At 43.6% G+C, this 16,145-nt stretch overlaps 1 protein-coding gene across 3 annotated transcripts in view; it reads right to left on the bottom strand.

The window, feature by feature from the left end:
• Positions 1 to 10,927: 10,927 nt before the first annotated feature.
• Positions 10,928 to 16,145, bottom strand: part of PXDN (peroxidasin) — a 76,663-nt gene continuing 71,445 nt past the window's right edge. For all 3 annotated transcript variants that reach the window (XM_028722426.2, XM_028722428.2, XM_028722430.2), the window contains one exon: positions 10,928 to 15,366. In XM_028722426.2, the coding sequence (XP_028578259.2) occupies positions 15,241 to 15,366 (126 nt within the window). In that variant the 3' untranslated portion in view covers positions 10,928 to 15,240. The remainder of the gene's footprint in view (positions 15,367 to 16,145) is intronic.

The following is a 16,145-nucleotide window of genomic DNA, read 5'->3' as shown; positions in this document are numbered from 1 at the left end:
GGCTCAAAAGAAAAGACACATATAGCCTAATGACCCAGAGGGCTGTTTGCTAAAGAGGAATGAATTGTCACTGGAACTTTGGATGAAGAAGCTAGTGAGATAACCAAGGCAAAGAGGTAGTGTTTGCCTGTCTGAATTTGTCCTACTGATTTGAACTTAGCAACCAAATGTTTGGCTAAAAATCTTTACTAAAGAGGTTCCTATTGTTTGTTTTAACACATCTACATTATTCAGTTATTTAATCCTGACAAACTAGCCAGCCATGGTTCTACTTCAAATGCTACAATGCCATTACAAGTGGAAATAGTCCTGCAATGAGATTTATTAATATTTTTCAGCTTGGCACGTCTCAATCATAATTGTAAATTGCTCTCCTGAGCACAATGTACAGACATATTAGAAGCTATGCCTCTTTATGTTATCACTGGGCCTTGAATAACTGCAGGTGCGATAATATCACACTCTTGGGGCCTGCTTGGGGGGAAAACACACACATTAGAAATCTCATAAGGATAGAAGCTCTGGTTAAAATGTGACTAACACATCTGCTGCCTAACAGTGCTAGCCTCCTCTCTCTCTCTCTGAGATCTTAGCAGAACTTGAGAAAAACTCACATATTAACCAAGTGATGAATTATGTTCTAAAGACCCAGCAGCTTTGGTTCAATTCAGAAGCGAATTTCTGGATACTGGATTGTCAAGAATTATTTGTTTCTTGATTTCTGAGCCATCTCTTCTCCCCAACCCACCAACCCTAGCCAGGCATTAAGAGTGGAGAGGGAGAAACCAAGAGGCTTGTCATGCAAGCCTGAAAATGTGCCACCCCATGCCAGCCAAGAGGCACTATGGCACCTCTAATAATAATAATAATAATAATAATAATAATAATAATAATAATAATAATATTTATTTATACCCCGCCCTCCCCAGCCAAGGCTGGGCTCAGGGCGGCTAACAAGCAATAATAAAAACAAATTGAATGAATACAACTTAAAAAACAAGGTTAAAATACAACATTAAAATATTGAAACATTAAAATATTAAAATGCAGCCTCATCACAGGAGGAAAATGGAAAAAGAAAGAGGGGGAGGGAATCAAATCTAGGAATTATACAGTGCATGGGGACAAGATGAGACAGGAGATTCTTCTCTTCCCTTTTGCCAAGGGTCAGGCAGGAATGTGTCAGAGGCAACAGATTTGATCTTTGCAATCTGAGAAATCATTTTTAAATGCCAGGGTAATTTAAACGAGTCAGCCCCTCTGTACAGGCACGCAATGATACCCTTGATTCTCTCTGCCTCCCTGCAGACCTCACACAAAGCCATTCATCATGTATCCCTCACTTCATTGTACTGGGTGACAGCTGTGCGCTCATGGATGATTTCAGGCCTTTTGGCAGCTAATGCTGACTGCCAGCCCTGTACAGCTGTAACCTTGGCCCGTAATGCTGATAAAAGCTGTGCCCCCAAGAATACGAAGAAGAAAACAAATACCCTTTTGTCCATATGGATGGCAGGGAAGAAGATCCAGTTATGTTTTTAACAGCTATGGCTTTGACATCCCTCCCTCTCCTCTGTCACTGTTTTTAAAAACAAGAACTGGTAGTTCTAGGAGCCTAGTCCCAGTGAAGTGATGGAAAATATTATTGGTTTTAATAGACAAGCCTAGTGTGACACAGTAGAGTCACATGGCTACTTGTTGTTTTTTACTTCCTTTGGTATTTTTTCAAGCTTTTTCTTTGCAACTTTGAGGACTCAAACCTTATTTTACACATCGTATTTCTCTTTCTCTAGTCCACCTAATTCTGCACAAAGTCCCACATCTTACAGGTATATGTAATTCACAGGATCCCGTCAACAGCTCGACATTTCCAGAGGCTAATAAGAGACCAAACTTATAGATGCTTGGCAAAGGCAGTCATTGCTTATATGGCTTCCTCTTATAATGGATAGGATGGTGGGAGCTAAGTATTTTAGACTGTATAGAAGCATAGTTCAATGCCCACACTTCAGGGCAGTGAGCTGAAACCTGTGGCCTTCCAGAAGTTCTCAGACTCCAACTCCCATAAGCCCCCAGTTGCATGGCAAGTGGTCAGGGATGATGGGATTTGTCGTTTTGACAACATATGGAGGGCCACAGCACAGGAAATAATAAAAATATTTGCTGCGGCCTGGCTGCAGATAGTTTTGCTATGGCGGATAACCCATTCTGAATCTGACCAGACACGGGTTAGAGCTCAATGTCGAGCCTACCAAGTGGCGATAGCGACGGCGAAGAAGACTTTCTTCACCGCTTCTATTGCATCTGCGGAAAACAGCAGCAGGAAACTCTTTCAGGTGGTTCGCAATTTAGCGGAACCACCTGCTCCATCAGGGCCCAGTAGGGGCCACATGATCTCTTGCAATGACTTTGCAAAGTTTTTTTGCAGATAAAGTCGCTCAGATTCGAGAAGAGGTAGACTCCACCGTGGGAGCAGGGCCGGGGCGGGAGAGTGCTAGAGTCCTGTCTAGTCAAGTTGTGTGGGATCAATTCCAATCTGTTACCTCCGAGGATGTGGACAGGCTGCTTGGACGAGTGAAACCAACCACTTGTCTCCTGGATCCTTGCCCATCCTGGCTTATAAAAGCTAGCCGGGAAGGACTGGGCGATGGGCTTCGTGGGGTGGTGAATGCTTCCTTCCGTGAGGGAGCCTTCCCAGACCCGCTGAAAGAGGCGGTTATTAAACCGCTTCTTAAAAAACCATCTTTAGATGCGGCCACGATAGCCAACTATCGCCCAGTCTCAAATCTTCCATTCTTGGGCAAGGTGATTGAGCGAGTGGTTGCTGAACAACTCCAGGCACGCCTGGAAGAAGCAGACCATTTGGATCCCTTCCAGTCAGGATTCAGGCCTCATCATGGGACTGAAACTGCCTTGGTCGCACTGGTTGATGATCTCCGGCGGGCTAGGGACAAAGGTGAGAGCTGTTTCCTAGTTCTGCTGGATCTCTCAGTGGCCTTTGATACCATCGGCCATAACATCCTTCTGTACCGTCTTGAGGGGCTGGGAGCTGGGGGCACTGTTATACAGTGGTTCCGCTCCTTCCTCCTGGGCCGTGTTCAGAAAGTGGTGGTGGGGGATGAATGTTCAGACCCCTGGGCCCTCACTTGTGGGGTGCCTCAGGGTTCTGTCCTCTCCCCCATGCTTTTCAACATCTACATGAAGCCGCTGGGAGAGATCATGAGGGGATTTGGGCTGGGTGTTCATCAGTATGCGGATGATACCCAGCTCTACCTCTCTTTCAAATCAGAACCAGTGAAGGCAGTGAAGGTCCTGTGTGAGTGCCTGGAGGCGGTTGGAGGTTGGATGGCGGCTAACAGATTGAGGTTGAATCCTGACAAGACAGAAGTACTGCTTTGGGGGGACAGGAGGCGGGCAGGTGTGGAGGATTCCCTGGTCCTGAATGGGGTAACTGTGCCCCTGAAGGACCAGGTGCACAGCCTGGGAGTCATTTTGGACTCACAGCTGTCCATGGAGGCACAGGTCAAATCCATGTCCAGGGCAGCTGTTTACCAGCTCCATCTGGTACGCAGGCTGAGACCCTCTCTGCCTGCGGACTGCCTCGCCAGAGTGGTGCATGCTCTGGTTATCTCCCGCTTGGATTACTGCAATGCGCTCTACGTGGGGCTACCTTTGAAGGTGACCTGGAAACTACAACTAATCCAGAACGCGGCAGCTAGACTGGTGACTGGGAGCGGCCGCAGAGACCACATAACACCTTGAAAGACCTACATTGGCTCCCAGTACGTTTCCGAGCACAATTCAAAGTGTTGGTGCTGACCTTTAAAGCCCTAAACGGCCTTGGTCCAGTATATCTGAAGGAGCGTCTCCACCCCCATCATTCTACCCGGACACTGAGGGCCTTCTGGCGGTTCCCTCACTGCGAGAAGCCAAGTTACAGGGAACCAGGCAGAGGGCCTTCTCGGTAGTGGCGCCTTCCCTGTGGAACACCCTCCCACCAGATGTCAAAGAGAACAACTACCAGGCTTTTAGAAGACATCTGAAGGTAGCCCTGTTTCGGGAAGCTTTTAATGTTTGATGTATTATAGTATTTTAATATTCTTTTGGAAGCCGCCCAGAGTGGATGGCGGGGTATAAATAATAAATTATTATTATTATTATTATTATTATTATTATTATTATTATTATTATTATTATCCAGGAAAGCTTCTTGAATAGTTAAGACAGGTCTGTACAACTTGCAATGCACCAAGTTCAACACAAGCTGCCAACTAAGTACGAGGGCTCAGTGGAAGATCCATAAAACTCCTGTTTTTGCTTTCTCTCTGGGACTACTAAAAAAACAACCTCGGAGGTGTTAAATATCTGGCAGATTGCCTGATTTAGGAGATACATATTACATCCTAAGAGACTGGGAAGTACAGTGGTACCTCAGGTTACATACACTTCAGGTTACATACGCTTCAGGTTACAGACTCCGCTAAGCCAGAAATAGTGCTTCAGGTTAAGAACTTTGCTTCAGGATGAGAACAGAAATCGTCCTCCGGTGGCAGCAGGAGGCCCCATTAGCTAAAGTGGTGCTTCAGGTTAAGAACAGTTTCAGGTTAAGAACAGACCTCCGGAATGAATTGAGTACGTAACCAGAGGTACCACTGTACAAATTGTAGAGAACTTTGATTTAAGGAGACTGGAAACTGTCTGTAACTGAAGTTTGGAAATGAAAGAGCAAATATTATAAAGAAGTACAGAAAAAGGGGAGAAAAGACTCGGGATCATGATTAGACTCCAATAGCTGTGTGTAGGCAGTAGATGAGTCACGTCATATAGCAGGGATAGTCAACACAGTGCTCTTCAGATCTTCAGCTCCCATTAACCCCCCAGGCAGCATGGCCAGCGCTGAGGAAGGATGGGAGTTGGAGTACCATGCTGGTACTATCGATTCTGTATTTTCATTACGGGGGAGTGAAAGTGCTTTTTGAAAACTAGGAGCCAGTTCAAAAGGGCAAAACTGGAGAATAATTCAGCTCATTCTTGTGTTATTTCAATAGAGCTTTTAAAGACCATTTTCAAACAATTATTTTTATTTTCCAATATCTCGGTATCTCCGAATAAGTGCAGCAGCACTTATTGACACAGGTCAAACAGCCACTTCACACAGAAATCCTACAACAGAAATCCTGTCTGCCAGGCTAGGATACCTGACAATGGTCAGCGATTGCTTTACTTGGGCAGCCCGGCCATTCTTTTGTGATGGTAAATACTTTAATTCCTGAATCCAGGTCACAGGCTCGCCCTATTCATACACAAAGACGCCCTAAAGACAGGTAAGAAAAATACAATGGAGAGGCTTTCCCATTTCCTTCCTCCTTGCAGAAAAACATTTGAGGTCAATTTGGGAGAGTCAAAATGGTTTCAGGATTGCTCTCCTGTACTATTTCAGACACATGGTTTATATACTTATGTGTTTGCCTTTTAAATTTATGAACATTTAATTTATATATTTGAGACCTTAAATTCTTATAATTCTCTGTTGTCCATGTGACTTTGTCCTCCAAATCACTGCTTTCCTACACTTTCCTCTGTCTCAATCTGGATTTTCTCATATCCTCTCCCCTTTTGGAGCATCCCTGGTATGAGAAAGTCCAGATCAAGGAAGGTCAAAAGTGTGGGAAGGCAGTGATTTGGAGAATCACTGTAGCCATATGGACCACAGAGAATTAATGGGAAGCTTACTACCCACATTAAACAACAGTGAGGTTGAGTCCTTGGTGTCTCTTTGTGGGTGCTTCCCTTCTATTGCATTCTGCTTAAATTGGAAACTCATAGCTTAAGCTATAGCTGTGTGTGTGTGTGTGTGTGTGTGTGTGTGTGTGTGTGTCCGTCCCTTTGATCTATTTTAATGGATTACTTGCAGCAAGGGTTTTTCCCTGCTTCAGGGCTCCTGACACACAAATAAAGAGCCTTTTGTGTTGACTTGAATTAAAGTTGAATAAGCCTGGTAAACATCTGGTAGATCTTACAGGAACAGCAGGAGACACAAAAGCTGACAAGAGTAGCTGCCCTATGGGAAATCTCAGCCTTCAGATCTGCATAAGGAAGAACAATACCAAAGTTGTATTTCCTCAAAGCGCCTGGAAAGAACAAGCCAGTGAAGTGATGTCCGCCGCTTGCCAATTTTGGCAACGTGTCCGAATGTTCACGGAGGCAACACCTTTAACAATAAAAACAACTCTGCGTCCATATGGTGAGGAATATCATAGCTGCCCTCATGCAAAACGAAAACCTGCTACAGCAAGAGTCTGTTGAAAGTCTTTCGTTATCCCTATGGCAACAGCTGAAGCAAAAAGCTGATCTCGGGACAAGTGGAAAATATGTTATGAGAAAACCAGACATTCCAAAGGGGAGGCAGAGGAAAAGGATCTCTGCAATTTACCAGGAAAAGTATGCTGAAGTTACCGTTCAAAACATGTGGAAAGAGAGCCAAGTAGCACAGAGGGAACGATAACAAAGGAGGGGAAAGGTAAACTAGCTGGCTCTGGTCCTTGCGAATTCTGTGGAGAGTAAAGGTAAAAAGGGGACAACTGAGCAGGGTAGCCATATCTCATGGCCAAGCTAGCCGTATCTCGCATTTCTAACCACACACTCCAAAGTAATTACAGTCTAATCTAGATGAGGATTCTTTAGGGTGTTTCTGCGTATAAAGGTAAAGGTACCCCGGCCCGTACGGGCCAGTCCTGTCCGACTCTAGGGTTGCGTGCTCATCTCGCTCTAGAGGCCATGAGCCGGCGCCTTCCGAGGACACTTCCGGGTCAAAGATTTGATTGAGGTTCTTCTGATAGGAGCAATTCAGCTGGAGAACTGCTTGAAAGAGCATCTCCTTTGCATGCAGAAGGCCTCTAGTTCCATCCCTGGCATTGCCAGATAGAAAGAACCAGATGGAAATCTGAAATCTTGGAGAGTCCCTGCCAGTCAGGGCAGATAATGCTGAGCTAGATGGAGCAGTGATCTGACTCGGAATAAGGCAGCTAACTGGATTTTCCTTCTCCCCCCCAGCCCTTGGAGAGTTAGAGTCAATGCTTATTATGGCCCTGGGGACATCCTCCCAGGGACCACAGGATTACAAATAATGATTTCAAAAATGACTGGCACATCACATATGCTCAATACATCTCACTGTGTCAGTATAGATCAGTACATCATAGGTTCCTGCCTCCTTATTTCTATTTACATCTATAGTGCTTTGGGTTTGTTTTGCTAGTGTGGCTCCTTGCATGCTGTCGGCCATTTTGTATTACATGCCTTTTAAGCAGCTCCACAATCGCAGAGAACATGCTTAGTTAGGCTTTCTCCTCCATGGCCTGTGGGCAGTGGGGATGCTTTAGGTCAGATCTATGTGTTCGAGTGAAATGCGTAAATCCAGCATGCTCTGAGCCAGAGTTGTTCATTTTGTCTTCAAGGTCAGCCACAATGGTGATAATAACTGATGACCTTTACTTCTAGAAGTCCAATGGCTAAAGAGCAGTGGTAATTTCCCAAGGATGATTGTTTTCTCTTTCCACAAAAGCCAGGATTTTCTCAAGAGTTTCGCTCTCCTGCTGTTTCCTCCAGGTTTTCTCACCCCTTCCAGAGCAGCCTTTTAAAGCCTCTTCTATTTCCTGTTCTTCCTCCTCTCTTGGCTCTTAACAGAGTGCATCTGTTTTCTCTGTTTAGGTTATTGAAACTGTCTACTAATCTAAGATATGCACCTTTCAGTTTATGCTCCTCAGTGTTGTTTTTAATCCAGCAATTGCTTTTCTAGCAGCTGACCTAAAAGCACCTCACCCCCCAAATAGGCCAATATTTTCCTGGCCAACTGTTACATGCACAAAGGGCATATAGGAAGTGGCCAAAGTGGCAATTAATGACATTGCTGTACGTTAGGGATGGGGAATTAGCCTAGGGGCAGCATTCTATCCTGGACAACCTTCTAAGGACTACATGCCAATGGTAGATGGGATCCAATGGCAGAAGTGGGTGGAGCACTGGATGTGGCACTTACCTTTGTCCAATAGGCCAAATCTCTCCATTGCCCATTCAAACAAACAAGATGCAATATCACAGTCCAAGGACACAGGCCAGCCAGGGAAAAGTGCTTGAGGATGACATGGAGCAGGGTCAGTGAGGGGTATAGACGGTGGAGAGTGGTGTGACCGGAGGAGTAGTTGTTTGGCTCTGGAGATTCCTGCATTTGCCCCCCATGCGTAAGGTTGCCCTCCTCTGATTTACACATATTTCGGGTAAGGGGAACTTGTAGTCCAACAACATTTGGAGGGCCACAACTCCCATCATTCCTGACCCATGGCCATACTGGTTGGGGCCGAAGGGACCCAGAATCGAAGCACATCTGGAGGGTCACAGGTTCCCCATCACTGGTATAGTAGTCTCAGAATGAGACACCCAGAAATATGTTTTAGAGGGCAAAATCCTTGAAGGACACCCCAGCTCTGTCTGCAGTGTATGTTTAGGCAATGTGATTGCGTTGGTACGGTGGGAACAATACTCATATCTAAACTGATTAAGAGGTTTGGAGAATGTTTCCATGGGAGTAATACATCGCAGATAAGCAGTATCTAGTGTGCAGGCCCAAACCATGAAATGGAAAATATGAGATGACAATGGGGGTTCTGGTCTATTACCATACCAAAAGATCTTCACATCTGTGAAAGTTGAAAGTGTACAGAATTACAAAGAACAATGCTGATATGTTTCTGGAGTACAAGCTGTACCTTGATAGTTCTTGGTGTGAAGCACAGGATCAAAACTCTGGGATGGTGCCCAGAGAACATCTGATTCATCCCTCAATATAAAGTTAGCCTCTCATAATACAGTGGTGCCTCACAAGACGAAAAGAATCCGTTCCACGAGTCTCTTCGTTTTGCGGTTTTTTCGTCTTGCAAAGCAAGCCCATTAGCGGTTTAACGGATTAGCGCTATTAGCGGCTTAGCGGGCTTAGCGATCAGCTGTTAAGCGGCTTAGCGGATCAGCTGTTAAGCGGCTTAGCGGCTTGGGAAGAAGGGGGTGGGGAGGAAAAAAACCCTGCAGGAACTCGCAAGACATTTTCGTCTTGCGAAGCAAGCCCATAGGAAATTCATTTTGCGAAGCACCTCCAAAACGGAAAACCCTTTCGTCTAGCGGGTTTTCCGTCTTGCGAGGCATTCGTCTTGCGGGGCACCACTGTACAATCTAAGTAATACTGAAAGGGGCTTAGAAGTAGAGAGCTGGTGAAGAAGCCTTCAAAGTTAGGGCTGCCATACGTCCGTATATTACCAGGATTTCAAAGGTGGAATTGACGTCTGGGGTGAATTTCCGAGAGGTGGTGCTGTGTCCTGGATCTTCGGCAAGTCAGTTGAAAAAATGTTGTTTTTTGCATTAGCTCAACTTTTTGGGTGTCCTGGGCTTAACTTTTTGAAAAATGGCAACTCTAACAAAGTGAAGAGTTCACTTTCCACATGATCTAGATGCCCCTGAGGCCTTGTTCTGTTGAACGGTCACTTTAAAATGTGAAGGTTCATTATTGTTTCACAAGTTGTGTATGTCTTTAAGGGCCAGGGCCAGGGCAAATAACGAGACCCAGTCTTACGGCTGTGAAACATAGCAGGTGCTGCTAGGTTGTGTTAATCAAGCTGTGTCAGCAATTGGGTATAATAATAAATTATTATTATTATTATTATTATTATTATTAATACCCCGCCCATCTGGCTGGGCTTCCCCAGCCACTCTGGGCGGCTTCCAAAAGAATATTAAAATACTATAATACATCAAACATTAAAAGCTTCCCAAAACAGGGCTGCCTTCAGATGTCTTCTAAAAGCCTGGTAGTTGTTGTTCTCTTTGACATCTGGTGGGAGGGTGTTCCACAGGGAAGGCGTCACTCTGCCTGGTTCCCTGTAACTTGGCTTCTTGCAGTGAGGGAACCGCCAGAAGGCCCTCGGTGCTGGACCTCAGTGTCCGGGTAGAATGATGGGGGTGGAGACGCTCCTTCAGGTATACTGGACCGAGGCTGTTTAGGGCTTTAAAGGTCAGCACCAACACTTTGAATTGTGCTCGGAAACGTACTGGGAGCCAATGTAGGTCTTTCAAGACCGGTGTTATGTGGTCTCTGCGGCCGCTCCCAGTGACCAGTCTAGCTGCCGCGTTCTGGATTAGTTGTAGTTTCCGGGTCACATTGCAGTAGTCCAAGCGGGAGATAACCAGAGCATGCACCACTCTGGCAAGGCAGTCCGCAGGCAGATAGGGTCTCAGCCTACGTACCAGATGGAGCTGGTAAACAGCTGCCCTGGACACAGATTTGACCTGTGCCTCCATGGACAGCTGTGAGTCCAAAATGACTGCCAGGCTGCGCACCTGGTCCTTCAGGGGCACAGTTACCCCATTCAGGACCAGGGAATCCTCCACACCTGCCCGCCTCCTGTCCCCCAAAAACAGTACTTCTGTCTTGTCAGGATTCAACCTCAATCTGTTAGCTGCCATCCAACCTCCAACCGCCTCCAGGCAGTCACACAGGACCTTCACTGCCCATATATAAGGAGCAGCACCTAGCTCTCCCATTACCCTGGGGGATGGGTTGGTGGTTGGGTCTGGTTTGTTGTTGATGTATTTAGTGTATAAGGAGTTTTTGTTTTTGTTATTAAAACCTTGTTTAAGTTATTTTTGAGTCCCTTTTTAATGCATGGTCTCCCCAGCAAGCTCTCTGCAGCGCTACTAAACTGCAAATAGCCAACATGTTCATGTGTGTGCAACTGTTGAAGCCAGGCAGGAATGCCATTAACTCAACAGCCCAATTGGTAAATGTGTGCCTGGTTACCTGTAATTAGTGATATTGTCCTACATCAACCATGCACTGACAAACTGACATGCAAGCAGATTCATTTAAATAATTACCCATGACTCTTTTAAAAAATGTGACCTGTTTATTGTAACTGAGAAGCATTCATAACAGTGCAAACAATTCTTTGGTAGATTTATTTAGTACAATAAAAATAACTAAGACTTCACTTTTGGTAGGATTTTTTTTTATAAAAAAAGTAAATAAATATGGAACAATTGCAACTGAAGAAATACTGAGAAAAATGATCATTCGGCCATTGGCCACTGTCTTAAAATGTTACATAGGCTTTAATCAGCAGAAAATGTAAAAAGAAAAAGAAAAACATATTCATTTGTACAATGTTTGAATTTTTTTAAAAAAAAAATTAGAATGAGACCTATTTCCTAATCCAGTTTACCACCAGAGGTTTAGTGGTAATAAATGCTGAAATCTGTATAATTTTACATACTAATTTGGCAAATACTGATTAGATATCTGCTTTATTTAACAAGGGAAAACAGAGGTATATTTGGTTAATGAATACATGGAAAATACTAAAGTGGCCGACACTACAATTGTATACAGAAGTAGGACCCATTGAATTTAATGGGGCTTACTCTCAGGTATGTGGTTATAGCATTACAACCTAAAATACCTGAGCAGGTTTTTCCCCTCCCCTCTTTTAAAACAATACAGAATTGAAAATTAAGGGTGATTGGTAACATTAAAAAAACTTCCTCTAGCCACCAATATGCTTGTTATCGTTCTAGCCCTTGTTTCGAAATTTGTCCAAGTTTGTAAGAATTTTAGATAGCAGCTTGGAAAGCACAGCTGGGATCTGGATTTTCAATAAAACAAAATATTTTCGTGCACTGAAAGACCTTAAGAATTAAACTCCAAATTTAAATATAACACATAAAAATAGGTATTTTGCTGTAATGGCACGAAGCCAAATATTTGTGTATGAAATTGCCTCACAGTACAAACCTGTGCATGTTTACTCAGAAGTAAGTCCCGCTGTGTTTCATGGAGTCTTCATAGACTGCAATCCAATCCCATCCCCGTTAGTTAGCGATTTAAGATAGAGTGCAGGGCTCTGTCCACTTATGTTGTGTGTATGTCCATTTGTAGCAGAGGTTGGTATGCTGCCAGTAAGTCCTGAAACAGGGAATTTCAAAGCAAGGTGCCAGAAACTTTGAATCTTTGGGATCCGAAGCCCGCAGAACCCTCAGCAGCCTAGTTTTAAGCTCCTCGGCTATTCCAGCCTTGGCAGTGGAACAGCAAAAAAATGTTAAAAAAAAAAAAAACCAACCCCATCTTCAGCTTTCCATCCTGGCTGGTAGGGCTTTGGCTCTCAGGCTCCTATTGTCCCTGGTCTGGTTATGATTGCTCTGTAAGTTGTTTAGGATTGCAATCATGATGCTGTATGCACTCCATTTTGCTTAACACCACCATATAGAGACAGTTGCTGTCTCCACCAAACAGGTTTCTTGGCTAATTTGGCAATGCACAATATGATAGATAGCAAATGATTTATGCGAGGGAGCTGATGTACCAAAATATTATTAGACTGGCTTTATTTAATGCACTTCTGTGTTATCAAACAAAATTATTAAGCAAGTTGAAAAGGTTCCTGTATTTGCCCCCTCCCCTCTTTTTCGATATGGCATTGCTTTTTTAAGTCCCTGATCCTTAAATCCTAATGATTTAACTTAGCAATCAGTGACTTTGTCTTTAGCATTGGTTAGAAAAGACAGTGAGTGTGTCAGGACTTGAAGAACACTGCTATATTCCAGGGAATTAAGACTGGTTTCTTAAATGGTGCTTTTCCAGAAAACAAAACATGTCTGTCAAATGAGGTATGAGAGTTTTCCTTCACTGTATGTAATAATACATGTTGGTTATAAAGAGGCAAAGTTGAAAATACAAAGGTAAACAATGGCAAGTTAATGTAGACGTACGTTCGACAGTGCTTTTTTTTAACCTCTTAACTGGGCACACAGATTCACAAAAAAGTAATCATTAACATGATTTTGACACAAGGACTATGGGGGCGGGGCGGGAAACAGGCACTATGCGTTATGGGGGGAAAAACCTTAAATGAAACCATATTTTTAAAATAAAGTTTGTAAAGGAACAGCTAATCTCTATTTGGTAGGCCTTCTGTCGGATGGGTTTTTGACAAATCACGCCACGGTACAGCTTAGGAACACATCTACAGGAGCAGGTTTTTTAGAACAATTCAGTAGGTAGGTGTCATTTAGTGGTCTTCACTAAGCTGTGCTTCACTTTAATTTCTCCACCCCCTTAGTTTAAATGGGCCTGCCCTTTTCTATCTGCACAACTTTGTTTTTACACAATCCAAGACAATACCATGGAATACATACTAGAGGATAAAAGAGGATGCGTACACTGTACCCTTGAGAAATTGGGGAATGATACACTTTTTAGCAACTACACAAATAGCAGAAATAGGACTGATGAAGCTTTCACAATCCTTGCACCTTGATTCCAAGTTAATCCAAATTCATTGACAGGCAGCTATTAAAGGGGAAAGGAGTCTCCCTGGGAAGACATGTGGCAGCTTCAGGCACAATGCAGGACCTAAATCGAGAGCGAATCTGACATAGGTCTGATTCTTGAGGGTGGGGGGAGGGGATGCCCAATCAGCTATGCTTTTTTAAGAGCAAAATGACTCCAAAATTAGAGGGCATCATATTAAAAACAAAAGGTTGCAGCATGGAGGGCTTCTGTTCACTGTTCCCAGTCAGTTAGACATGCCCCCATGTCTCCCATTTTATTTCCTCTTGCACGTGATTTTTCTACCACTGCAACAGGAATTTAGTATTCTGTGGCAAGTCAGGATGCACAGACCCCATTGGGCAGTCTTTGCCTCACATCCCAATTTCAGGGATTTCCCCTTAATATTGGTGTACGTCTCCAAACCTTGGGAATCCTCCAAGCCAGCTAAAAACTTTCTCTCTCTCTCGTGTGTGTAGTGCCATTTTCACAATATAAGCTACAACATTTGCATCATAGCATCAGAAATAGAGGGAATTATATCTGCTAGAGCTCACCAAAGTTCAGTCCTTGCATCCATTCAAGCAGCAGCAGGGGATATATGAAGTATTTCAGGGGAAAGCAATCTTGAACAGGTGGAAATGCTACCACTGAGTAACTACAGAGAATCTCTATATGCAGGGTTTGTTTGTTTTTCAGCTGGAACTCAAGTTCCAGCACCTCTCAGGTGGGTGCCATTGGCATTTTAAGAGAACAAGGGAGGCGTTCATGGTGAGTTCCGGCACCTCTTTTTCTAGAAAAAATATCCCAGGCATTAAATGTTCCAGATGGGACGATGGTGCTTTTGGAAATCTGAGTTCTAGAATGTATTTCCCCACCCCTAGAAATTAAGCTCTGATAAGAGGATTTGCTATTACTGTACTGCTTCAGTGTCCTATGGTTTGCAGTGCTGGAGGGGTAGGGCATTTTATCCCATTTATTACATCAGATAAGCAGTAGGAACCCTCTATGGTCCAATCCAAACAATATTTTCTCAAGGGCAAACACTGCAAATGAGGCCAGAAGTGTCCAGAAAAGTCAGGTAAGTCCTATCTCAGGTTTAGCTCAATGTGCAGTAGTCAGAGCAGCCCTTTTTTGTTATTGCTGTTGTCTTACAGCAGTGCCTTTTCTTTCATGAGTACACAGACTTTTGAATTACGTTGCACAGTGCAAGGCTGAACACATATTTTATGCGTCACCAGTGGACAGTGGATAGGACAGAATATTAATACTGCAAAGAGATGCGGGAGAAAACCACAGCAAAATTTGTGTTCTCCACCCTCATCCTCCTTTAGAATTGGCACTGCCACAGAATATTGAGTAAATACTGAGTGAATGCTGTAAAGACATGATGTGAGTAGCTAAATAAGTAGACTATGGGTCTCAGAAAGACAAACTAGCTCCATCAAGGTATTTGACAGAAGGCAAGCTAGACTATCAACACTGGGCCGCACAGTATTTTAAAAACAAAAGCTGTGGCCCTCTTCGTCCTAATAAATGGCTCCTGACTTCCTTTGGCCAGTGAATGGAGAAATAAAAGCCAGCCTAATAAGACTCAAAACCACTTGGCAAAGGAGTCTTTAAAAAGTAGCACCAAGTTTTCAGTTTGTTGAACCTGAGAAGATTGTCCTGTCCTGTGTATTCCCTTTCAATACTTTTACACGGTGGTTTTTCAGTGGGCAAGCATGTAAAATAATACATTTCCTTACATTGTTACACCATCATTTAAATGCTGTCCTGCAAACGTCCTGTTGTGGTTTTATGCCGAATGTTACCTGTATTTTGCCATCAGCAGATATCCATATGACTTGTATTGTGACCATTGCAAAGCAGGCTTAGAGCTTATTTTCCTTGCTAACAGTTTGTTTTAAGCAGACAGGACAGCAAACTCCTTTAAGCTTCACAGGTGTTGCACAATCGTTTGGTGGACACGATTCCACGTAACAGGTTATCTGGCCAACCTGTGTTAGGAAAATAATAGCAACAGCTTAGCACACATCCTAATAAAGTGTTCAATAGCCAGTGACATTATTTAGCAAATATCCCCCCACAACTGGCATTATGCCATGAGCTACTAAGATCACTCATTTAATCAGTTTTCTACCACAGAACCCACATTTAATCTAATGGTTATTAATGTCAGCACTGTTTAAAGTTATTGTCCCTAACCCACACTTCAATGTATTAGACTCTCTTCAGTCCAATGGACATAGAGATAATAGGTAGCTTATCCTGAAAAATCTTCAAGAGTTTGAATTGTATGAATTGTGTAATTTGAGTTAAATTGGAAGAAATTTCAGGAATCTTCTTCTGCACTGTTTATTCAGTAATCTGCATTACCAGATTTCACTAGTTTGGGGAAGGGGTAGGAAACAGAACTCCTCTAGCAGGCCCTACACAAACCACACTAGCAAATTTCAACCATGCCTTTGGTTTCTGAAACATTAGCAGGCATTGCTCAAAACATTTTGCAGCTGTAAGAACTAAGGGCTGGCTCTTCAAAATAAAATAAAATAAAATAAAGCTGGGATTCTTAGGAAGCCAATTTCTGTGCCCATTTCCATACTGTTCTGGCAGTAGCTCCTTTGGTGAGAAGACAAGCCAGTAGACTGACTGAACAGAAGCTTGTCTTGCTGGCAGTGAAAACTGTTGAGGCCAAAACAGCAATCAGAGTTCCAGCTGTATTCATTATTCACTCCTGCATGCACAAATCACTTCTTCGGTTTGCAAGTGCAAAAAC

This window comes from Podarcis muralis, chromosome 3 (assembly GCF_964188315.1).
Source record: "Podarcis muralis chromosome 3, rPodMur119.hap1.1, whole genome shotgun sequence".
Taxonomy (NCBI): domain Eukaryota; kingdom Metazoa; phylum Chordata; class Lepidosauria; order Squamata; family Lacertidae; genus Podarcis; species Podarcis muralis.
The sequence above is the reverse complement of the archived record's forward strand: the minus strand, read 5'-3'. Positions and strand labels throughout refer to the sequence as shown.